Source organism: Pagrus pagrus (assembly GCF_965226575.1).
Source record: "Pagrus pagrus genome assembly, chromosome: 9".
In the NCBI taxonomy this organism is placed as follows: Eukaryota; Metazoa; Chordata; class Actinopteri; order Spariformes; family Sparidae; genus Pagrus; species Pagrus pagrus.
This window is the reverse complement of record NC_140193.1, coordinates 691,617-716,181: the sequence shown is the minus strand read 5'-3', so window position 1 is coordinate 716,181 and position 24,565 is coordinate 691,617. Positions and strand designations below refer to the sequence as shown.

Genomic DNA, 24,565 nt, shown 5'->3' with positions numbered 1-24,565 from the left:
ATATTTTTCTTATTCAACATCAAATATGTACACATCATGGATAATATTGTTCTTATATCTTATAACAACTAATAAACGGGACTCCCCTTTGTTTATTCCTAACCAGTGAGTTTTAAAAGAATGTCCCACCAAACTCCCTTTAAAAATCTGAGAGTTTAATTTCTCCTGCTTCCCACCACATGTTTACACCTTCTACATAACAAATGGTAACAAGTTATAAATAATGAGGATCCAGTCTTCAATTCAGCATATGTCTTTGTGTGATTGTGTGTATTAAAAACCACAACTGCTACTTCTATACTACTATACTACTACTACAACTACTGCTAAGCTGTTAGTTAACACCTGACTGCTGCTACAATCACCACAAAAAAGCTTTAATAGGGAAGAAAATGATTTATTGTCATGAATAAACACTTGGACACACTGAATGCTCTGCACTTTATTCAATGATGAACTTAAGCTTATGATGTTTTATGTTTCCTCTACATGGATTAACAACATGTTGGGATGAATCTTTATATGAACCACCGAAGTTGATTTATAATCTGTAGGCTTGTACAGCATGCTTTGTGTGAGTACTGTGTGTTAACAGTAAGGATTGTTGTCTTTGAGCTCGCAGAATACAACACTGACAGTGTACAGTGGTGGTACTTGGTCCCATATGAAAGTATACAATGTGTAATAATGTAATCAGAGTATTTACACTACAGGAAAACTATCGTACATAAATACACATGGATAACCAAAGAAATACACAATATATTCAACAACAGGGAAATTCAAACATCCCAGGATAGTCAGGAACCAGAGGGATACAGCCGGCAACTACGACGCCTTATCTACAATATACACTGTTAGCTGTGGCAGAGACTCCTTCTCATCCTGCGCCTGTATACTGCATCTGTACTGTCTAAAATATCATACAGTAACTTGGATATGATCAGGCAGAGTTACAAAAAACAGATCTACAGTTTATGAGCTTCTGACAGCATCAGAAATCATGTAAATAACATTTCAGTGGTGTGATATTTCATGCAGGAGGATAAATGTAGACATGTAGATGCTATCACTGAGCATTATGACATCGATATAAGCTACAATAAATGACTTTAAAGGGATAACCACCGGTGTATGACGCTTTCTGGCACATTTTCAGTTCAGTGTTAGCATTAAAGAGTTCACTCTGAACTGATGTCGGCTCTTTTTCACCCTCGGCCAGTTAGCAGAAGGCTGAATCTGAATTCAGACGCTAGGCAAAGATATTTTTAATTAGATTGAATAAGTAGGCAAGTTAAACCAGAGCTAGTTAAACCAGAGCTAGTTAAACCAGAACTAGATAAACCAGAGCTAGTTAAACCAGAGCTAGTTAAACCAGAGCTAGTTAAACCAGAACTAGATAAACCAGAACTAGTTAAACCAGAACTAGATAAACCAGAGCTAGTTAAACCAGAGCTAGTTAAACCAGAACTAGATAAACCAGAACTAGTTAAACCAGAACCAGCATAACCAGAGCTAGCTAACAACCAGGCCTCCATTGCGTGTGTGTTTAATGCCTGTTGGGTCGTTTATCTGTTGTATTGATTCATATAGTTTAGCCTCCTACACCAGTGGGAAGTTGATGCTTGTTCACGCTCGTCTGTCTTCACAAATTTCTTTTAAAACAAATAATTCTCAGGGCACATGGACACGAGCAACCAGCATCTAAAAACAGTAGAAACAGTAGAAAATACAAAAATAACAAAGAAGAAGGAGAGTTTACAGGCTCTTAAAATTCAGTAGAAGTAAAATCAGGGTGATATTTATGTTATCAGTGAGAAAACTAATCTGAAACAAACAGCAGAACAGATAAAGTGCGTGAGGCTTACTAAAAAGTTCAGAAGTTAAATTGCACATTTAAAGGAACTGTTACAGGTTCGTCACACTTGAACTTAAAAATAAAAAATATTGGCATTATATATAAAAAAAGACATTAAAAAGGGAGAAAATGGAGCGAAACAGTTTCTTCAGTTCTGGTTCTTTATCTCACCAACATCTCCTGTTTGTTTTAAATAACAACACACCAAACTCCATTCAAAAAATCTGACATTTAAAACTTGTTTTACTACAGCTACTAAATGCAGACACCTTGTGAATAATAACATAAAAATAAAATAGCATGTCTCATTAACTATCACGTGTTTGGATTTAATTCATTTAAACTTAAAGCCATTTTCATCATCACCTGGTGGATGGTAGCAGGCTGGACCAGCTTAAATAAAAGTGGTTATACTGAAATAAAGTGCTGTGGGTCGGTTCTGAACTGAAGCTATGAGTCAACATCTGGCGACTGCTGCTTATGAGGGTGCATTGTAATGAGAGGGGTTACAGGAAAGTCCAGAGATCTTTAATTCACAATGTCAGTTACTTCGAACACGTTCAGACCTTGTTACCTAATAAACGGGTAACTCTGCCCTGAATCTACAATAAGAACCCATCTGATGTGGATGTGACACACAACATGTAAATAAGACAGCTTTGGAGATGTTCGAAGGCCTGTTTTGTCCGTTGGATCACATCTGTCCTTCACCTTCTTTCTTCTGACAGATTTTCTCTCTTTCTTGATCTTCTGCTCATCTTTGAATAACAATAAAACTGTGATCGCCCCGTTCTACATTAGTGTTGTGAAGGTACCTGAGGAGGTTGTATGTGGCCGAGGTCGCGCAGGTCACGAGGCTGATGGTTGGGTGAACTCGGCAGGAACGTGGCGAGTCTCTCTCCTCTAAATGTTCTTTATCTGCTCGACTTCCTCTTCCCTTCCAGCCCAAACATGGTGGTCACAGCAGACCTCACAAGGCAGTTGAGACTACTTCATAAAACAAAGTGCAAACTAGAAGAATAAAGATCGTCAACAGGAGGCATCATGAGCTGACTGCATAGCTGGAGTAAAGATTTAAAGCAAAAACGCCTTTAAATCATTCAAATACTGTACAAAGACACGAGACAAAGAGTTTACTACAGAAGCGTCGCTGTCACTACTCTGATGGGACAGTTTTCTTTATATGGTTCGTTAGTTCCTTAAGTAACACTAACTCTGATTAAAGTGCTTTAAAAAACATGTCTAACTGGACTCGGTCCCGTCTGTGTGGACACACTGACGTCAGCTACAAGCTGAGTCGAAGCTCAAACATCACAAAGGATCGTCCTGGAGCTGTTAAAGTCCCCATGAAACACTGACTGAAGTGCTTTGTGTTGCTTTTAATGTGTTTCCTGTAAAAACAGGAGAACAGGGAGCGACTGAAAGTGTGTCACGCTACGTGGCATTGAGCTAACTGTCCGCTAACGACCGGACCAGAACAGAACAAATAAAGCGTCCGAGAACACAACAGGAAACACGCTGAAGTGGTTTTATGTCCATTCAAACAGGATCGCTAACGTACCTGCACGGCTACCAAACTAACTACCTAACGGCAACTACATTAGCAGCAGTTAGCGGTTACATTAGCAACAAAGCCAACGTCCATCTTGAAACTACATCACCTCTGTACTGTAACTGGCCTTCATCGTCCTCTCAGGGTGCATGCCGGCGGTCCAGGTTCACCGCAGTCAGCAGTTATTTCAGCCAAATGGGGAAATATTGATCCAAATGTGAGGCCCAGCCTCCAGAAACACTGCTGTGGATCATCCTTCTGGCTTTACATCAGTAAAAACTAACAAAGTGATTTCACCAACATCTTTAAATGTTTTCTAGGAAATTAAAAACTTTAAAATCTCATTAAAATTGTCTACAAAGCGACTTTTTGGCCTGACACAGATCTACCGGTGAAACTTTGATTCTGACTTCGTGGGAACTTTAAGGTCATTTTTTAACATCTTTAAGTCGATAAAATCATTTTGTAAAAATAAAACATCTACAGAACTTTTAGAAAAGCTGCAGAATCAAAGAACAGAACATTCGGATTGTGAATTAATCATTTTAAAACGTTTGTCGGGTCCAAAATGATTTCTACAGCGTGCACCCACCATACTGTACTGCCCTGATGTTAGCTAGCTAATGTTAGCAGTGTTAACATTAGCTAGCATTAGCGTCATTAACATCAGCTAGCTAGCGTCAGCAGCGTTACTGTTTCCAGGCTATAACACCTTTGAAGAGACTTTGAAGTCTCAGGTCGGATCCGGGCAATATTCAACCTGTCTCATCAAACTTCCTTCACTGAAACAAACAACTTCTGAGCAGCTGACTCAGTTAACGAGCTGCTGACCACACCCACCAACCACACGGCCAGTCAGAGGAGGAGCCGACCATCCCTTCACTTCACCACCAACACGAAGATATTCTGGACATCACGGTGTTTGAGCTACACAGGCAGGGTCGAAGCTGAAAGTCCGAGTTTTAAACTGTCACAGGACTGAGCCAATGAGCAACCGTCCTTCAAAAAGCGTCGGGCTGAGTCATGAACGTTCAGACGGAACAAGATCTAAACTCCAGCTCTCTCGTCTCCAACAGTTCCTGCTTGATGTCACGTGACTTCAGTCTTGCGGGTCGTCTCCTGGGCCTCAGACGGAGCGTCGGGTTCAGTTTGGAGTTCGTTAGGCTGAATTTCGGCGCACACAGTAATTAATCATCATCACAACAAAAGAAGAGGAAGACAAAAGAAGTGAAACATGAATCTGCTCTTCTTCCAGAACAGAAACCTTTAGAAGCAGGTCAGTCCATCGGGCTCAGAGGTCGTGGTCGCCGTCGCTCCACCTCCCACCAAAAACACAGCCATGCTGGATTTGGACTGGTTGATTCTGGGGACTCTTTGGGCACCAGAGAAGAACTGGGTCTGGCTGCTGCTACCACTGTTGTTGAACTCGAAGTCCGCGTCGAGAGCCGTGTCCGTGGAAACGACCCACGAGGCCGGACGCCATTTCTTCAGGGTGTACGGAGTCTTGACTCGACGCTTGATTTTCTCTCCTGAAGCGCTCAGACTGCCGTTCTCTGTCAGAGAAACATCGTCTGAGGCAGGAAGAAGGAAGAGGAGACATTAAATCACCACCACGATCAGAAACATCGATGATGTGAAATCAAGAGTATTGATCTTTGCTCACCTGAGGACATGCAGGATGACGACAGGTCCAGAGAACAAGGACGCTCCGGCCTCTTGGTTCTGGCTGATCCCATCTGGCGTCGCAACAGAGCTGCAGTTAGTGGATCTGACACTGGACCTCGTAGAGCTGCAGGTTCTGGAGCTGAAGCTCCTGAACAAGCTGTGGCTTCTGATTCTTGACTTTTAAAAGCTGGACTCTCTAAAGGTGAAACTTTGCGATTCACGACTGGATCTGCAGGTTTTAGGGCTTGAATTTCTGGATCGCGGGTCGGGGCATCCAGGGTTTTTGAACATGAGTGTGAGTTTTCGGTTTCCGGTTCTTGTGCTTTTGAAGCTGAGGTTGCTGAGCTCGGAGCTGAGCCATGATCTGGATCTCTGCAGCCGGGGTCCGGATGAGATCTTGGGCTTCTGGTAGATGCTGGTTCTGGACAAAGGTCTCTCTGGACACATGGACCTGTTCCTGAGTCTTGACCTCCATCTTGGCCGATGGGAGGGGCCTGTACTGTTTGGTCAGCGCCTCCTGCTGGACCAGAATGCAGAACTTGATCCTCTTGATTTGAACCTGGAGCAGTAACTGTGGATCCACTGATCTGCTGACCGACCAGGTGTTGCTCAGGTTTAGGTTCAGCCTCTAAACTCTGGACCTTGACGTCTGATCCCAGCGGGATCCTGTTGTTGTTGTTGTTGGAGTTTGAGCCTCGTCCTGACAGGATGCTTCCGGGTCGGGACTGACGATGATGATGATGATGATGATGATGAGGAGGAGGAGGAGGAGGAGGAGGCGGCTCGCTCTCAGCAGGCGGCTGTTCTCTCCTCAGCAGTGGTTCATGTTCATCCGGGCTGAAGTTGAGCAGGTTCATACAGTTGTCCTCTCCTCCCATCACGCCTCGCTCCACCTTGTCCTCGTCCTCCAGCTGCGGCCCTGCTGGATTGGTCCGACCTCCGCCTGCGATGCCATTCGTCACCAGGGCGGGGACGCCCGCACTGTAGCCGTTGGCGACCACCATCACCGGTTGGGCTCGGTTCCCAGTCACGACACTGCCTCTGGTGCTGGTGTTGTTGGTCACCGTGGTTACCTGGTGAGGTTCTACAGCCGACGCGACTGTTACCGTGTTCATCTTAGCAACGCCTGTCTCCACCTGAAATATATTATGGTCTGGATTAATGACTTGATCAGTTAGCTAACTTATACTTCAGACTACAAATAGCCCCATGCTAGCTGTAAGACATCCGGTACGACCTTCAGAACATCGACAGAGCTTCAGTACCAAGTCTGAATAAATGGACTAATAATCAGAGATCTGATGTGACTTTGGGTGAATGATCAGATCGGATCAGTACCTGTCGATGGTTTGACTTGAGCTTTCCCAGCTTCAGTCGAGAAGAAGCTGAAGTGTTCTCCTTGGTTTTGGGGAGCAGGTGGAGGCTGGTGGGCCTCTGGGGCAGGTTCTGCTGTTTGGGGAGGGGGTGGATGGAGGAGGGAGGGGCATCACTGCCACCAACAGCCCCCAGCTCACCCTGAGGAGTGGAAAGACTCGCCTGGAGGAACAACAGCAGCAGATGTTTGGTCAGTAAATACAACAGAAGCTCTTCAGTGGTACTAATACCTCTTTACTGTGTAGTGACAGTAGAAGTACCTCAGCAGTTTGCAGTATCTGATGGTACAGCAGGGTGTGCTGCTCCGTTGATCCAAACGGTTTCTGTGAATGTTCCATCAAGTTCTCATCAGAACTTTCTCTCAAGTTCTTATCAACCTGCAGAGACACAAACAGATGTGGACAGATGTTGACAGTGTGCAGAGACCGATGAGCAGAAAGTGCAAAAAACAAGATGAAATTAAAAGTAAGAACCTCTTTGGGGTCCAGTTTGGTGGCTTCCAGGTCTTCTTCTGTCAGCTGCAGGCAGACTGGGACACTGTGCACAGCGCCACCTGGAGGACAGCGGGGACAGTTGCAGGACTTTGTGAGGACACGTACATGTTAAAGGCTTATTATCTATCAAATGTACTGTTTTAATTTTACCATCCACATTTTGTTCTGAGTGTTAGTGCTACTGCTGGCAGCCGACACTCATAATGTGAAATAAGTGCTGCTGAGGTCAGAAGACGACTCGCTGCTGTGGATTACTGACTGTCACGAAAACTGGACCGAAGACAGAGAGACAGCTAGTGCTAGCGAGCCTCCATCCTCTATAATGCAGGACGCTACATGTAACACACATCAACCAAAAGTAGCTAGCTAGGCTGACTAGCTTTCACTTATCAAATAAAAGCTAGTTAGCTTAGCTTGCTAGCCTAAACTTTATGAGAGGAGTAAAAGCTGAACAGCAGGACGGATCCAAACAAACGTTGAATCTTGTGATGATACAAAAACTTCTCGTGTCTCAACTTTACTTTCTTAACATTCGCTCCCAACACATCAGTGTGTGCGTTCAGTGTTTGTGTACCGGTGTGTTCAGACTCAGAGATGCTGCAGAGGATGTTAGACGGTGTCTGGGTGGTACCGTCTGGACCGGACGACCGAGCCTGACGGACAGAGGGAGAGAGAGAGGGAGAGAGAGTTAAATATCATAAAGAAACTGATTATGTTTCATTTCCCTCTCGTCACCTCGTACCTGCGCCTGCTGACGTTCATAGTTGATGGAGTTTCTGTTCTTCTCGACACCTTCAGCTCCAACAGGCGCCTGATGGCCGTCTCCCTGGAGATTCTTGACCACGCCCACCTGCAGGTCCTCAATGTAGGAGGAGGCGGAGCCAACCTGAGCAGGCCAGCAGCCGTGAGACAGGTTCCTGTGAGAGAGAGACAGGAAACAGGTGATGTGTAGTCCTGTCCTCTCTGTGTGTACCTGTGGTTGTGTACTGCAGTGTGTGTGTACCTGTGGTTGTGTACTGCAGTGTGTGTACCTGTGGTTGTGTACTGCAGTGTGTGTGTACCTGTGGTTGTGTACTGCAGTGTGTGTGTACCTGTGGTTGTGTACTGCAGTGTGTGTACCTGTGGCTGTGTACTGCAGTGTGTGTACCTGTGGTTGTGTACTGCAGTGTGTGCACTCAGCAGTGTGAGTTCAGACAGCCTCTCCTCTGCACACTGAGCGGTGAGTCGAGCTTCAGCGTCCTGGTCCCAGCAGTCCTCCATCGTCTCCTTCAGAGAACGTAACGCCTGAAACAGATGGAGCAGGTGAAGGATGAAGATGGTTTTCAGGACGTCAACATGTCTGTTTGTGTCTGAGCTGACAGGTGAGACAAACACCAACCAGGCTGTTCTCCTTCCAGGCTTCAGGGAATCTGGGTCTGAATTTCTCTCTGGCGACGAGGATCTGCATCTCCTCGAAGGTCGGATGATTCCCCAACTCGGCCTGGAACGCCAGCTGGTACTCTGGTACTGTTTCACCTGAACACAGAGCAGAGAGAGTAGGTTAGCATGATGTCATGACCTGAGACCTGTTAGCTTTAGCCTCAGTCTGTTAGCATGATGTCATGACCTGAGACCTGTTAGCTTTAGCCTCAGTCTGTCAGCATGATATAGTTAGCTGCGTGTTGTGCTGTAGTGCTGTCTCACCTGGGAACAGGTGTGAACACCTCCTGAAGCTCTCCCAGTAGAGCAGACCCAGAGCATAAACATCCACCTGCTTCAGCGCCGACTCACAGTCCCGGAGGTTCAGAGCTCCACCCAGAACCTCTGGAGCCATGTACCGCACCGTCCCCACCTACAAACACACACACAGGTAATCACCTTTGTCTCATCTTCATCTTCATCGTCTTCATCAGTCCCCGGTCACAGTCACATGACCTCACCTCAGATATGGCCATGGTGTCGTCGTCTCCGGGGCAACAGGGTCTGCTTCCTGTCAGCCTCATGGACAGACCGAAGTCGGCGAGGACGCAGGACAGATCGGCTCGGACCAGAACGTTCCTGCTGGTGACGTCTCTGTGGGCCACCGCTGGTTTGTACTGGTCTGAGAGGAGACAGAGAGACGATTCACACACAACCTTCATCATTTGTTTTTTTCTTCAATAACCTGGAGGGTTTCAGTGTTTCATCACCAGCACAGACTCCTTGTGATGTCTTTAAAAAACGAGACATCCTCAGTAAATGAGCTTAGAACAGGAAGTGAATCTGTTTAACCTGAACACAAAGAGATTTTTAGTCACATACATGAAGCTGTCTCTGACAGCAACAGACACACAATAATCACTGAGAAGAGTAGAAACAGGTGATAACGATGAAGACAGTCCTGTGTTTCACCACCAGGGGGAGCAGTGGTGTGAGTCTGGACTCCCTGCTGTGCTATAATGACCAGCAGCTGCTGTGTGTGAGAGACAGTTAATTATCTTTATCATGTGCACTGAGTCCGTGTGACCTCCGACATGTTTAACATCCAGCAGCATCATTATTGTGTGTGTGTGTGTGTGTTTGTGTGTGTGTGTGTGTGTGTGTGTGTGTGTGTGTGTGTGTGTGTGTGCGCGCGTGTGTGTGTGTGTGTGTGCGTGTGTCTGTGTGTGTGTTGATTCAGTCCAGTCTGAGAGGACGACTGTATTTGTGAAGGTCTTTGATGCTTTTATTTTGATGAGTATGAACGGTTTGTTTTGTATAAATGCTTCAACTGGACCGACAAAGAAACGTCTGTTCAATAAGAACATCAGACGTCTCCAGTCACTGATAAAGAGCCGTTAGCTTAGCATCAACATCTGTGCAGATGCCAACAGGATCCTGTCTCAGTGTCAGTGCAGAGTCATGTTTATAACAAGCTGGAGTTGAGCTTAAATCTTCAAAATATAAACAGAGGTTTGGTGTGGGGTTAGCACTGTTGGACCTGGGTCAGATAATATCAGCTGAACCGACTCTGGACCGACAAACCACAGTTCAAACCAGTTCAATCTGACACTGAGTGACTGCAGAGACACCGCTGGGCTTCAGTAACGAGCTCAGGCCACTGGAAACAGATTAAACATGAAGGGTTAGGGGGTTAGGGTTACACCGCCCTGCTGGACCCAAAACTCACCAGAACACCAGAAGTGGATTAATCCAAGACTGAAAATAGTCCCCAACAAGTGCACTATTTCAAGCCTTTTTAAACATCAAACCATAGATGTGTGAAAACACAGATATACCTCCTCTGTAGAGCTCCGTGTGCAGGAAGGCGAGGCCTCTGGTGACACCGTGAGTCATCCTGCAGCAGGTGGTCCAGTCCACCGTGTGGAGAGACAGGTAGCGAGACAAGCAGCCCTGACAGACAGGATACGATGGAAGAAGACTTATTATTTTCTGTTTTTTGCTTTTTTTTGTGTGTTCTCTAAACCTCAGCCTGTTTCCACAGCAAATAACATCTGAATTTATTTGATTAAAGGTGCAATGTGTCAGATTTTTTGTTAAGAATCATTTAAAATATCTAAAATGATCAGAATGTAAAGAAAAAACAGTTTTGATGTCAGGATGTGTATCTTATTAGAGATATCTACTGAAGTTAGCATGCTAACCAGCTAACACAGGCCTGTATGAGCCCGAAGCTCTTGTGGTGTAAACAGCTGCTAACAGCTAGTTAGCAGCTACAGTTAGCAACAGTTAGCAGCTATAGTTAGCAACAACTCTGTTGATATGATGCGACGCATTTGTTTGAAGCATGAATTCAACAGGTGGCAGATTCTTGTTGCTGCTTTAATAATTGTAATTTCCCCTGTGGACAAAAGCTAATTGGGTTTTACGTCATGTTCCTTTAATGTTCCCTTCAACTAGCAATGCAGCATGTCTGCTACATACTGTAATGTTAGCACTCAAGCTAACACATTTAAGCTCATAAGCAACAAAGGCTGTGACATAAGCACTGGGAAATAAATTAGTTTTGAACAGCCAAAAATACAATATAGTTGTGATTGTAACATTAGCATCTGCTTGCTAACTAACATTAGCATTATGTGACTATCGTGCTGAGTCATGATTCTGGCTGAAACTGAAAACAGCTGATCAAATGTTATTATGTTTGGCGAGCAGCTTCCTCCTGAATCACTTCCTGGATCGATCGTTCCTCTAAATGTTACAATGTTCTTTTAATGTGATTCTGGGCAGCTAGCAAGCTAGCATGTCAGCTAAACAACGTTAGCTCTCCAGCTAACACAGTTCAGCTCATTAGTGACTAAACTGTGACCGTGGAGATGGCCGACAGGAAGAGGATTCATTTAAAACTTTATTTAAAACCAGCAGAGAGACGGTCAGGCTGCTGTTAAAGACGAGCTGTGATCGATAAAGTTTTATATTCTGAGGACGCTTTTAATAAAATAATAAACATATGCTGTGTGTGTGTGTGTGTGTGTGTGTGTGTGTGTGTGTGTGTGTGTGTGTGTGTGTGTACAGACAGTTAAGCCGATAATTACTGTCTGACCGCTACAGAGGAATGCAGTAAACCAACCGACCAGACATTACAGTGAGTGTGTGTGTGTGTGTGTGTGTGTGTGTGTGAGAGTGTGTTATATAATAGGTGTGTGTGTTAGACAATGTGTGTGTAAACAGTGTGTGGTTATAAACAAGAAGCAAAACTGTTTATGTGCAAGTTTGTGAATGAGAGATAATAAGGATCTGCTGCAGTGTGTGTGTGTGTGTGTGTGTGTGTGTGTGTGGCCAGTGGCTCCAGACAGGAAGTAGGAGTGAAGGCGCCGTCTTCCAGCACAATAACAAGACTAATGCAGTCAGAGACGACTGACTGAGCCAACGTTTCACTACAGTTACACAAAGTACTCTAATTACTTTTTGCTAGTAGCATTTGACTGAATAAGTAAATCTGTTAGCTTAGCATCAGCAGATCGCTCTCTCTCATTACAAACTGACACACACACACACACGTCTGCAGCGCTCAGACTAAAGAATAACAAATAATATATAAAAGTCTCAATAAACAAGTAAATATGTCACGCAACAAAAATAATAGTAAAAATAAATGTAGGCATTAATTAACTTATAAAATGTTTATTTCTGCTCAGTTTGCTTCTTTATTTATTTACTTCAGTATTCATCATTTAATTCATAGTTTTTTAAAACGTTTTTATTCCTTTATTTATTTTATTTCTGTCTCTTTGCATTGAGCAAAATAATAGTGATGTTTTATTATAAATAAATACAAGTAAAAATATAAAAATGAATACAATTATGAATAAAAAGGGTAAAACAGAAGCAAAAACTATTACTATTTACTTGTTTATTGAGACTTGTATTTACTCACTGCTGGTTTGGGAAAATAACCAGAAAACAACGAACATGAAATAATAAACTGAACTAAAATCAAACTTCAGTTGGATTATCAGGCGACAGACACTAATAATGATGCCATGGAAAACGTTAGCATTAGCCAGCTAACCGGCTAACACGTATCCCTGGTGTGCTCTCACATGAGGGTAGAACTCCAGCAGGATCAGGAACTCCGGCCGACCGTCAGCCGTCGTCCTCTCGTCGGCGGACAGGAAGCGGGCGATGTTGTCGTGCTGCTGCAGCAGCGGCAGGCAGTAGATGGAGCGCTCGTTGGCGTAGTTCTGCCGGTTGGCCGAGCTGAAGAGTTTGACCGCCATGCAGCGCTCGTTAAGACTGCCGCGAAACACTGTGCCGTAACGACCCCGACCAATCAGCTGCCAGGAGGAAGGAGACAGAGACAAAGAGAGGACTCATGTGGACACTTCATGTCCACACTGACACAATGTCGACTATTTAAAGTGTTCATAGTAACTTTACTGAACTGCTGTCTGTGGTTCAATGGCCCGCCTCTCCTTAAAGGGACAGTCCACCAATAAATAAATAAATAAAACAACGCCTGCGGCCGCAGCGTGTAGGTGTGAGGACCTGCTGCTCGTCCTCCTCTCTGACAGTGACTGAGGACAACAGAGGTCATCTGAGGACGACAGTTTGGACTCTGCGAGCTCGACATTTCATAAACTACAATTATTAGACGAACTGATGATGTCATAGTGATGTCATCAGGACTTCAGGCCACACATTGAGCAGAAATAACGTATCAGCCTGAAGGTTCATACATCCAGCTGCATTATGGGAATCAAACCGTGTGTTAGTGCATGTGTGTGTGTGTGTGTGTATGTGTGTGTGTGTGTGTGTGTGTGTGTGTGTGTGTGTGTGTGTGTGTGTGTGTGTACCTCCAGTAGCTTCAGGTTGTCCAGGTCGACAGCAGCGTCTGTGTTTGCTGCCTCCATCACATCCAGAGCAGACAGGCTGTGTTTCTTCTTCCCTTCATCAACACACACACACACACACTTAATACACATTATTATTAATCACATATGTCCTGTGTGTGTGTGTTCAGAGTGTGTGTGTGTGTTCAGAGTGTGTGTGTGTGTGTGTGTTCAGAGTGTGTGTGTGTGTGTTCAGATTGTGTGTGTGTGTGTGTGTGTTCAGAGTGTGTGTGTGCACACCTCTCATCATGCGGTATCCCAGGAACAACGCTATGATGACAATGGCTGCTATGGCGACGGTTACCAGAGCGATGAGTGCCGTCTCCTCCCGCCTCAGTGGCTGGTGAGCTGTGGGATGATGATGTCATCGTTAAGATCACTGTGACATCACGACTCGAGATCAATAAAGTTTAATTCCACCTCCTGGAGGAGAGAGACTCTTCATCTCCCTCCTCCTCCTCCTCCTGTCTGGTTATTTGTTGTTGTTATTGTCACTAACGGTGATGTAAACAAACAAACAAGCAGAGCAGCAGGAGTCTCACTGTGTGGGCGTCTCCACCTGCTGCTCTGCTTCATGTCTGTTCAGCTGACGAGCTGGCTGAGGGCGGTGCTTAAATTAACAGCTGAGCCAATCACATCACTGTTCTCATCGCTCGGAAACCACTGAGCCAATCACAGCGGAGACTTCCAGGAGGAGGGAAGTACTCAAATAAAGTAAATTTACTTAGTTACATTCAACCACATCACTTCATGAACAACATGGAGGACATTTGAGAGTCTGGAGGAAAATTCTGCCCAGCAACAACAATTTGGAGGCATTTGATTGGTCGGGACAGAGTGACACTCACCTGTCTGTCTGTCGTCCCACCCATCAGGCTTCATCAGCCTCAGGGCGGGGGTGTCGGCGGTGGGCGGGGCCTCGGTGAAGTTGGCGTTACAAAGGTCCCGGTTGCAGCAGCAGTACCTGTAGCTGCCGTTCTGGATCTGAGAGGGCGTCGCTGTTACCAGGCAACGGTCGCCATGACACTCCTGCTCGTTGCCGACGCTAATCCAGCAACCTGGAAGAGTTTGAACACACACGCAGATTCAAACTGTGTGTGTGTGTGTGTGTGTGTGTGTGTGTCTGTGTGTGTGTGTGTGTGTGTGTGTGTCTGTGTGTGTGTGTGTGTGTGTGTGTGTGTGTGTGTGTGTGTGTCTGTGTGTGTGTGTGTGTGTGTGTGTGTCTGTCTGTCTGTCTGTCTGTCTGTCTGTGTGTGTGTGTGTGTGTGTCTGTGTGTGTGTGTCTGTCTGTCTGTCTGTCTGGTTGTGTGTGTGTCTGTGTGTGTGTGTCTGTCTGTCTGTCTGTCTGGTTGTGTGTGTGTCTGTGTGTGTGTGTGTGTCTGTGTGTGTGTGTCTGTCTGTCTGTCTGTCTGTCTGTGTGTGTGTGTGTGTGTGTGTGTGTGTGTGTGTGTGTGTGTGTGTGTCTCACCTTGCTTGACCAGGTGTATTTCCCCGTCTGGTCTCTTTTCCCACAATCCATAGCAGCGGGAGCCGCGGATGCAGCGAATCGTATTGTTTTCTCGCACCACTCCTCGCAGCTCATTGGTCGGCCCGCTGTGAGGCTCTGACTCGGGCAGGTTGTCGGTGAAGGCACACTCGATGTCCTCCGACTGAAACCCTGCAGACGTCACAGACAGACCACGTGTTCAGACTCAGGACTGAAGTTTAGTTTCTTCTGCCGTCAACGTGAACGTTTCATGATTATATATAAATCCACAGATGATTAATCTGTCGTTAACCTCCACAGAAAGATCACGTGGACCACAGTGATGTGTAAATCTTTTAATATAGCTTGAATTATTTCACTGCTGTCGTCCTGTAATTCACCTCTAATCTGTCAAGAAGGAAGAAAAACAAGTCAGAGTAAGAAAATGTAAACTGAGGTCGACAAACACAACGAGGTCATTGTGTTCACAAACACAAACTCACTTCACATCACGAACATTTCCATCACTTGAATTGAATCATAGTCATATTAGTGTCAGTCAGTGTGGGCGACGTGAGTTCATGTGTCTGCACAACTGCATTTTGTTGTAACATGTAAACATACAAACATAATGTAACAGTGAAAATCACACAAAGTCCTGAGAGGAGAGGAAAAGATAGAGGACTGTCTGCACTGTAATGCTGAAGGGCCTTTAATTTGAAACAAACAGGAAGTGTGCACACTTATTAAACAGAGTGAATGAGAAATAAAGGCCTGTCTCTGATATCGACCTGCTCTGGCTCCTCCTGCTGCTTCACAAAGGCTTCGGACAGTATTTGAATATTTACAGCAGAGTGAGACTGAAACTGTCAACTAGTGAAGCGTTTCATTCACCCTGCAGAGATAAAACATGGTTTCATCAATAAACTCTCAAGTCTTTGATCATCACAGTTTTATAAAGAGCAGCAGAATATTTCTGTCTGAGCACGAGATGGACTCAGAGAGTCAGAGTCTCCTCATCCTGCCAGAAAACATCTGATTCTGATAAACCGCCTGATGTCTGTCAGAGCTGCTCTGTGAGATCCAGAGTGAAATATTTCAGCAATTCAAATGCTGATTAAAATATATTGCCAGTCAAAATGTTCACTTCTGCAGATTATTACAAGATACTGTGGAAAAACCTAAAGTCCAGAACCAGTGTGACTGATCCGATCTGATACAACGTGTCAGTCCTGCTCAGAGTGAGGACGTGAACGAGGTCCAGAGTCGTTCCTCCTGAGCAGAAACTGCTTCAATCAGCACACACACACACACACACACACACACACACACACACACACACACAGGCCTCGCTGGGACAAATGATGATGCATTTTGTCACTTTGTGCGGTCGGAGGACAACACAGTGACGGTGTGTGAGAGTCGCCTCGAGCTGCTGACGTCCTGCTGTAGAAGCTCCATTAGTCCGATGTCCCAACATCACGTCTCTGTAAGTCCTCGTGTCTCCTCACTGAAGTTTACACTGAGTCACAATCTCCTCACAGAAACTACAATGAACTAACACATTTATTATCATGAAACTGGTTTTGTGTCAAAACTTTCAAACGCTGAACGTTAACAATCTGATCAGATTCAGGATTTTGTGTAAAAACTATTCAATTGTTAGAAAAATAAAATAATTTACCACCAATAACACGATAAAGAAACACAAATACAAGTCAACATTCAAAATGTGGCTTCAGTTAAAGTATGCAAATATAATCATGAAAATGTACTTGAAGTATTTGAAGTTAAAGTACTCAGTGTAGTAAAATGTCCCCTGTGACTGTCAGCTAGTTAACAAGCTAACTGTTAACATCAGTCATATTATGTCTGTGAGCTTCCTTTTATTTTCTCTGTCCTGGAACGTTTACTGACATTTTGTTCATAGTTTCATTCAATAAAGAGTCGCTATCTGTGGAGACGCTACCTGAGCTAGCTAACCTGTTGAAGCTTGTTAGCTTAGTAGCAAACAGTACAACAGACAGAGGAGCTTTAACAAAACTGTATAGTGCTTTTCACACTTCGCTTGGCCCGAGCTGTTAGCTCCAGGCTAGGGGAGCTGTTAGCTCCAGGCTAGGGGAGCTGTTAGCTCCAGGCTAAGGGAGCTGTTAGCTGTCCAAAGTAAGCTAACCCTGACTCTGGCCTCAAACTTGCTGGCCCTGCTCCAGAGCAGGTTGGCTCTAACTTTGTGGGGTTATGTACCCAGCACTTACGTTAACCCTGGGTTAACAATGAGTGGCTGAAAAGGGGCTAAGTTAGCCCAGGACTATTCTTAGACCAGGGCTAACGATAGCCCAGCTGTGTTCACACACCGCTAATAAGCTACGTTAGCTCCCTCCATGTTAGCCTCACACTACACACTGACAGTTGTCTTTAGACTTTAAAACCAGCTGAGTCACTTTTATTTGAATAATCCAAGATGTCTGAGGCCTCACGTTGCCGTAGCAACAGCAGCAGCTGCTCAGCACACATTTTGTTTGATGAACTACAACAAAGCAGCGACAACGTCGAGTGTGTTACAGCTGCAGAGAGCAGCTGTGTGTGTGTGTGTGTGTGTGTATGTGTGTGTGTGTGTTTGTAAGTGTGTGTGTGTGTGTCGCTGGGATCAATACCAAGTGTAGAGCCGATGTGTACACACACAAAAACCACACACACACTTTCTCACATCAGCTGGTGTGTGTAACAAACGGATCCGGAGCAGAGGGAGCTCGCTGAGCTGTGATTAAAGGGTCAATACACCAAGTGTGTTTAAAACAACATGGCCGACAGTGTGACACGGACAGAGACGTCGGGCTGGAAGAGCGTCATCACATTATTAGATGTATGAGCACACTTTAAATCAACACGGTGACAGAAGAAAATGAATTTGTATTTAAGCAGCATGAGGCAGGTGTCTTCTACCTGTTTCAACAAACTGTGCTGTGATTGGTTCTTTGCTGAGGCTGCTGTTACGCTTTCATGCTGCGGAAAGATTCAGTTCATCTGAAACTAGTTACTGAAGACAAGATGATGATTCATGAGGAGCTGCTGAGGCTGTGTGCTGAAAATACTACATTCCTTCACAGTGGTGTGTGTGTGTGTGTGTGTGCATGTGTGTGTGTGTGTGTGCGTGTCCGTGTGTGTGTTGGTTGGCGTCACCCCACAGGAATCTGACTGACCCCCCCAAACTGAGTTGGAGCCAGGAGGAGTCTCTGTGTTTAGTCTATTGTAAACACACACACACCCACACACACACACACACACAAACTCAACCACACAATGAGAGGAAGGTGGAGTGTGTGTGTGTGTGTGTGTGTGTGTGCGTGTGTGTGTGTGTGTGTGTGTGTGTGTGTGTGTGTGGGTGTGGGTGCTTGTTATCAACTACATCACAACAATAACACAAAAAACTGACGCAGACTGGGTGACGACGGTGTGTGTGTGTGTGTGTGTGTGTGTGTGTGTGTGTGCATGCATGCATGTGTGTGTGTTTATATAAGACAGTCAGGATGTGAGCTTGTGTGTGTGCGTCATGAGTTAATTGCAGAAACGATTCATTAGGCGAACGATCAGGAATGTGAGCTGTGTTCCTGTAACAGACGCCACTCTCTCATGTTCGTGAGCTGACCGCAGTGCATCATGGGAAATGAAGTTTTTCTAATCTGTTTGCTAACGTCATCACTGACACGTCCAGCGAGTTAGCAGATCACGAAAAGCAGTGACGATCCACTAACACATTATTCAGACAGACCACCAACGTGAAGCTACAGCTAGGCTAACAGTTTCCCTCTGTTTCCAGTCTTTGTGCTAAGCTAAGTTAACTGAGTCTGGACAGTATTGCAGTAAATGAAGATGTGAGCTGATATGCTCTGATATTAAAGTGTGTTACTGACCGGTGACAGCAGGCAGCAGCAGGATGCACAGACACACTGTTAATGAAGCTCCACACACAGCGGCCATGTTGGATCCACCTCACAGGTTCTGGTCCCCAGACTGTGAAACAGAGGCCAGCATCACTGATCCTGGGCCAGATTATCCTGACAGCATCTCCTCCTCTGGAGAAACAGACACAAAATACACTCATACAATAAACCTGTGTGTTTTATTTGTAGCATTAAAACACAGAATGAGATGAAAGCTCTTCAGCACCACGTTTCCTTGTTAACCTAGCGACCACAGCAGGAGGACGGGCTGGTGCAGAACATGTCTCAGACAGCTCGTCTGTGGGACCAGAAGACATCACAACCTGACCTGAGCAGAAGATGCTCAGGTGAAGTCTTCTGCAGCTGCTGAGCTAACAGTGTTAGCATGCTCCTGTCTGCACGACGCCTCCTGAGAAGTGAAGCGTCAACATGTGTTGGATCATCTGTGTTCCTCTGAGCGTTGGGCCTGCTGGGTCAGTCCTGCTGGGTCAGTCCTGCTGGGTCAGTCCCACAGACACCAGCTGGTCCTGCAGTCAGTCACCTGTGTCATCATCTTATCATATGATCATTACAGTCACGTCCTCACTGGTCAGAACCAGAACATCATTCTGACAATATGAGAACTGTCCAGGTCCATCCAGACAGACTCACACTGATCCTGTTCTGTTCTGATCCTGTTCTGATCCTGTTCTGATTCTGTTCTGATCCTGTTCTGATCTGATCCTGTTCTGATTCTGTTCTGATCCTGTTCTGATCCTGTTCTGATCCTGTTTTGATCTGATCCTGTTCTGATCCTGTTCTGATTCTGTTCTGATCTGATCCTGTTCTGATCTGATCCTGTTCTGATCCTGATCTGATCCTGTTCTGATCTGATCCTGATCTGATCCTGTTCTGTTCTGATCCTGTTTTGATCCTGTTCTGATCCTGTTCTGATCCTGTTCTGATCTGATCCTGATCTGATCCTGTTCTGTTCTGATCCTGTTCTGATCCTGTTCTGATCTGATCCTGATCTGATCCTGTTCTGTTCTGATCCTGTTCTGATCCTGTTCTGATCTGATCCTGTTCTGATCCTGTTTTGATCCTGTTCTGATCCTGTTGTGTTTTGATCCTGTTCTGATCCTGTTCTGATCCTGTTCTGATCTGATCCTGTTCTGATCCTGTTCTGATCCTGTTCTGATCCTGTTTTGATCCTGTTCTGATCCTGTTCTGTTCTGATCCTGTTCTGATCCTGTTCTGATCTGATCCTGTTCTCTGGTCAACAATAGTAAAACAGTACGATCACTATTCAGTCATGTGTTATATATTCTGTCATATGGACCAGCAGTGGCACCAGCAGTGGCACCAGCAGTGGCACCAGGGTCCGTTCATGTGAAATAAAACAGAACCACGTGTCTGGTCTCATATGTAATGTTCTGGTTTGGTTCCGGTGCTGAACATCAAACATCGTGTTATAATTCTGCTGTGACAGAATATTAATATTCACATTGAACTGAGGTAATTATTGATCCGTGTGTCTGATCAGCTGTTATACTGTAGTTGAGGCAGTGACATCACAACACACCTCAACGATTATTAACGTCATACCTCCAGGTACCTTCACTGTATCGATCAGCTGTAATGATCATATTTCATCGTGTGTGTGACCTTCAGCCTCTAACACACCTGTCTGTCACACACCTGCAGCCACGCGCGCGCGCGCACACACACACACGCACACACACACGCGCACACACACACACACACACACACACACACACACAGTATACATTATATATGTGTGTGAGTGTGTGTGTGCTGACTGATCACATGACAGATATCAGCTTATCGATCACCTGTGATCATCGTCTGCAGGTGAATTTAACGGCGGCGTCATCAGAGCTGAGGATGGACGGATGGGAGTGGCACACACACACACACACACACACACACACACACACACACACAAGCACACTGGTCAACCACACGGTAACGGTGTGTGTGTGTGTGTGTGTGTGTGTGTGTGTGTGTGTGTTACCGGGAGGATGAGGATGACTCCGGCCGGCTCTGCAGGAGGAGATGAAGCAGCCTGTCTGTCTCTCTGTCTGTCTGTCTCTCTGTATCCGGGTCTGTTCTGATCCGTCTTAGTTCGGTTCGGCTCGGCTCGGCTCGGTCCGGACTGTCCTGGTCAGGGTGGATCCGATCCAGCGGCAGGTTTCTTCAGCAGAACCAGAATATCCGCAGAGCTGAAGCTGCTCCGGTTCTCTGCAGCCTCTCCAGACTGTCAGCTGTAGGAGACCACCGCACACTCAGCTTCCGGTTCACAGCTTCAAAATAAAAAGCTCCGGAAGACACCTTCACAATAAAAGCCTCCGGATGATAGCACCTTCAAAATAAAAGCCTGTGCCGCTTGTGGCGACATTTTCGCTATTTACAGAATTTTTGCAAACCGAACCATCGATGAATTAATGGAGACAACAAAGAGGAGGAGGAGATGAACATGTTCACGTTCTGTTAAGCTTTACATGTATTTAATGTTTTTTAGTAACAGTTTTAATGATTACAGTATTGTGTTAGAAAGGAGCCTGTCTGTTGTAGTTCACAGATAATAAAATATACATCTCTAATGAACTCAAATTTACCTCTTTTACTTTGAAGGTACCATACCTCACTTCCTCTCTCCTGTCTGAGAGAGAGGCCGTTTTTGAAACCGCATACTACCGTACTGCCTGCTACATACTGCGTTAGTATACACTGTATACTGCGTACTGAACGTGGGATTCAGCATGCTACTTCAGCAGACCGACGCCGTTCACACCGCAGTATGCAGTAGCAAGTTTCCCAGAATGCACTTCGTGGAGACCGGCAGCGGTAGTTGTAAAACAGGCGCGCAGCTGTTTTATTTCCCGCTGCAGCGCTGTTAATATGTCACTTTATTAAGTTTTAATATGTTTTCATGTAGAAAGTAACCGTTCAGATCCCCAGTGTGCGGTTAGTTTACTCAGATGACGGCTGTTTAGTAATTTGCCTCGATGTTTTGGGAGAAGTGAAGCTCCAGAAGGAGCGGCTCGTCTCAGAGGCAGCAGCCCGTCTCCAGAGGTGTTCGGCCGGCCAACATGCGTCGTCGTCCCGGGGGAGACAGCAGGCCAGTTATCTTAACGCTAGAGGGAAGCTTCATGTCTGTAGTGGACAGTACACAGTACAGCTGTCTCTGGAGCTCTGTATGTACAGACATCACCAAATATTAATAAAAAAAGTTTTAATTAACAGAGTACTTTTTTTCATTTCATATGTACAACAGCCTGAATTTCTACTGTACCTACAGCTCTCGTCACAACAGTCAGCAGCCTGTGACTGTACTTATGTTGTGTGAACAAACATAAACGCTGTACTGCTCCGGAGTACGTGACGAGGACGTCATGATCCCGGCTCCAGCGCATTGCATTGTGGGAAACAGTAGGCAGAGAAGTCTGGTGGGATGCATACTGGAAATATTTTCCGAATCAGTACGACATCCGGGATACTTTTTGCATACTGCAGATTTTGCTTTTGTTTGCATACTACATACTACATTTTGGCCAAATCAGTACATACTAGCAGTATAGTATGCGGTTATAATACAGCCAGAGAGAGAGAGAGAAAAGAAACTGGGAACAAAGAGACTCAGAACAACCACAGAGACTCAGAACAGCTACAGAGACTCAGAACAACCACAGAGACTCAGAACAACTAGAGACTCAGAACAACCACAGAGACTCAGAACAACTACAGACTCAGAACAACTAGAGACTCAGAACAACTACAGACTCAGAACAACTGCAGACTCAGAGCAACTACAGAGACTCAGAACAACTACAGAGACTCAGAACAACTACAGAGACTCAGAACAACTACAGAGACTCAGAACAACTAGAGAGACTCAGAACAACTACAGAGACTCAGAACAACCACAGACTCAGAGCAACTAGAGAGACTCAGAACAACTAGAGAGACTCAGAACAACTACAGAGACTCAGAACAACTACAGAGACTCAGAACAACTAGAGACTCAGAACAACCACAGAGACTCAGAACTACTAGAGACTCAGAACAACTAGAGACTCAGAACAACCACAGAGACTCAGAACAACTACAGACTCAGAACAACTACAGACTCAGAGCAACTACAGAGACTCAGAACAACTACAGAGACTCAGAACAACTACAGAGACTCAGAACAACTAGAGAGACTCAGAACAACTACAGAGACTCAAAACAACCACAGACTCAGAGCAACTAGAGAGACTCAGAACAACTAGAGAGACTCAGAACAACTACAGAGACTCAGAACAACTACAGAGACTCAGAACAACTTCAGAGACTCAGAACAACTAGAGAGACTCAGAACAACTCCAGAGACTCAGAACTACTACAGAGACTCAGAACTACTAGAGAGACTCAGAACAACTTCAGAGACTCAGAACAACTACAGAGACTCAGAACTACTACAGACTCAGAACTACTAGAGAGACTCAGAACAACTTCAGAGACTCAGAACAACTAGAGAGACTCAGAACAACTACAGAGACTCAGAACAACTAGAGAGACTCAGAACAACTAGAGAGACTCAGAACAACTACAGACTCAGAACAACTACAGAGACTCAGAACAACTACAGAGACTCAGAACAACCACAGAGACTCAGAACAACTACAGAGACTCAGAACAACTACAGAGACTCAGAACAACTAGAGACTCAGAACAACCACAGAGACTCAGAACTACTAGAGACTCAGAACAACTAGAGACTCAGAACAACCACAGAGACTCAGAACAACTACAGACTCAGAACAACTACAGACTCAGAACAACTACAGACTCAGAGCAACTACAGAGACTCAGAACAACTACAGAGACTAAGAACAACTACAGAGACTCAGAACAACTAGAGAGACTCAGAACAACTACAGAGACTCAGAACAACTAGAGAGACTCAGAACAACTACAGAGACTCAGAACAACTAGAGAGACTCAGAACAACTACAGAGACTCAGAACAACCACAGACTCAGAGCAACTAGAGAGACTCAGAACAACTAGAGAGACTCAGAACAACTACAGAGACTCAGAACAACTAGAGAGACTCAGAACTACTAGAGAGACTCAGAACTACTACAGACTCAGAACTACTACAGAGACTCAGAACAACTTCAGAGACTCAGAACAACTACAGAGACTCAGAACTACTACAGACTCAGAACTACTAGAGAGACTCAGAACAACTTCAGAGACTCAGAACAACTAGAGAGACTCAGAACAACTTCAGAGACTCAGAACAACTACAGAGACTCAGAACAACTAGAGAGACTCAGAACTACTACAGACTCAGAACTACTACAGAGACTCAGAACTACTACAGACTCAGAACAACTACAGAGACTCAGAACAACTACAGAGACTCAGAACAACCACAGAGACTCAGAACAACTACAGAGACTCAGAACAACTACAGAGACTCAGAACAACTAGAGACTCAGAACAACCACAGAGACTCAGAACTACTAGAGACTCAGAACAACTAGAGACTCAGAACAACCACAGAGACTCAGAACAACTACAGACTCAGAACAACTACAGACTCAGAACAACTACAGACTCAGAGCAACTACAGAGACTCAGAACAACTACAGAGACTAAGAACAACTACAGAGACTCAGAACAACTAGAGAGACTCAGAACAACTACAGAGACTCAGAACAACTAGAGAGACTCAGAACAACTACAGAGACTCAGAACAACTAGAGAGACTCAGAACAACTACAGAGACTCAGAACAACCACAGACTCAGAGCAACTAGAGAGACTCAGAACAACTAGAGAGACTCAGAACAACTACAGAGACTCAGAACAACCACAGACTCAGAGCAACTAGAGAGACTCAGAGCAACTAGAGAGACTCAGAACAACTACAGA

General features: G+C 45.1%; 1 protein-coding gene across 1 annotated transcript; it reads right to left on the bottom strand.

The window, feature by feature from the left end:
- Nucleotides 1–381: 381 nt before the first annotated feature.
- On the bottom strand, nt 382–20,904 carry LOC311262770 (bone morphogenetic protein receptor type-2-like). The gene is made up of 19 exons (XM_084362474.1): nt 20,654–20,904; nt 18,610–18,771; nt 14,702–14,890; nt 14,082–14,291; nt 13,474–13,581; nt 13,198–13,289; nt 12,445–12,678; nt 10,180–10,294; nt 8,863–9,023; nt 8,627–8,774; nt 8,322–8,458; nt 8,091–8,227; nt 7,686–7,860; nt 7,518–7,596; nt 6,923–7,002; nt 6,710–6,826; nt 6,414–6,611; nt 5,074–6,211; nt 382–4,981 (listed from the first exon to the last, which is right to left on the bottom strand). The coding sequence occupies exons 2-19, from the start codon at nt 18,674–18,676 to the stop codon at nt 4,677–4,679; spliced, it is 3,690 nt and encodes a 1,229-aa protein (XP_084218600.1). The 5' UTR covers nt 18,677–18,771; nt 20,654–20,904; the 3' UTR covers nt 382–4,676.
- Nucleotides 20,905–24,565: the final 3,661 nt, after the last annotated feature.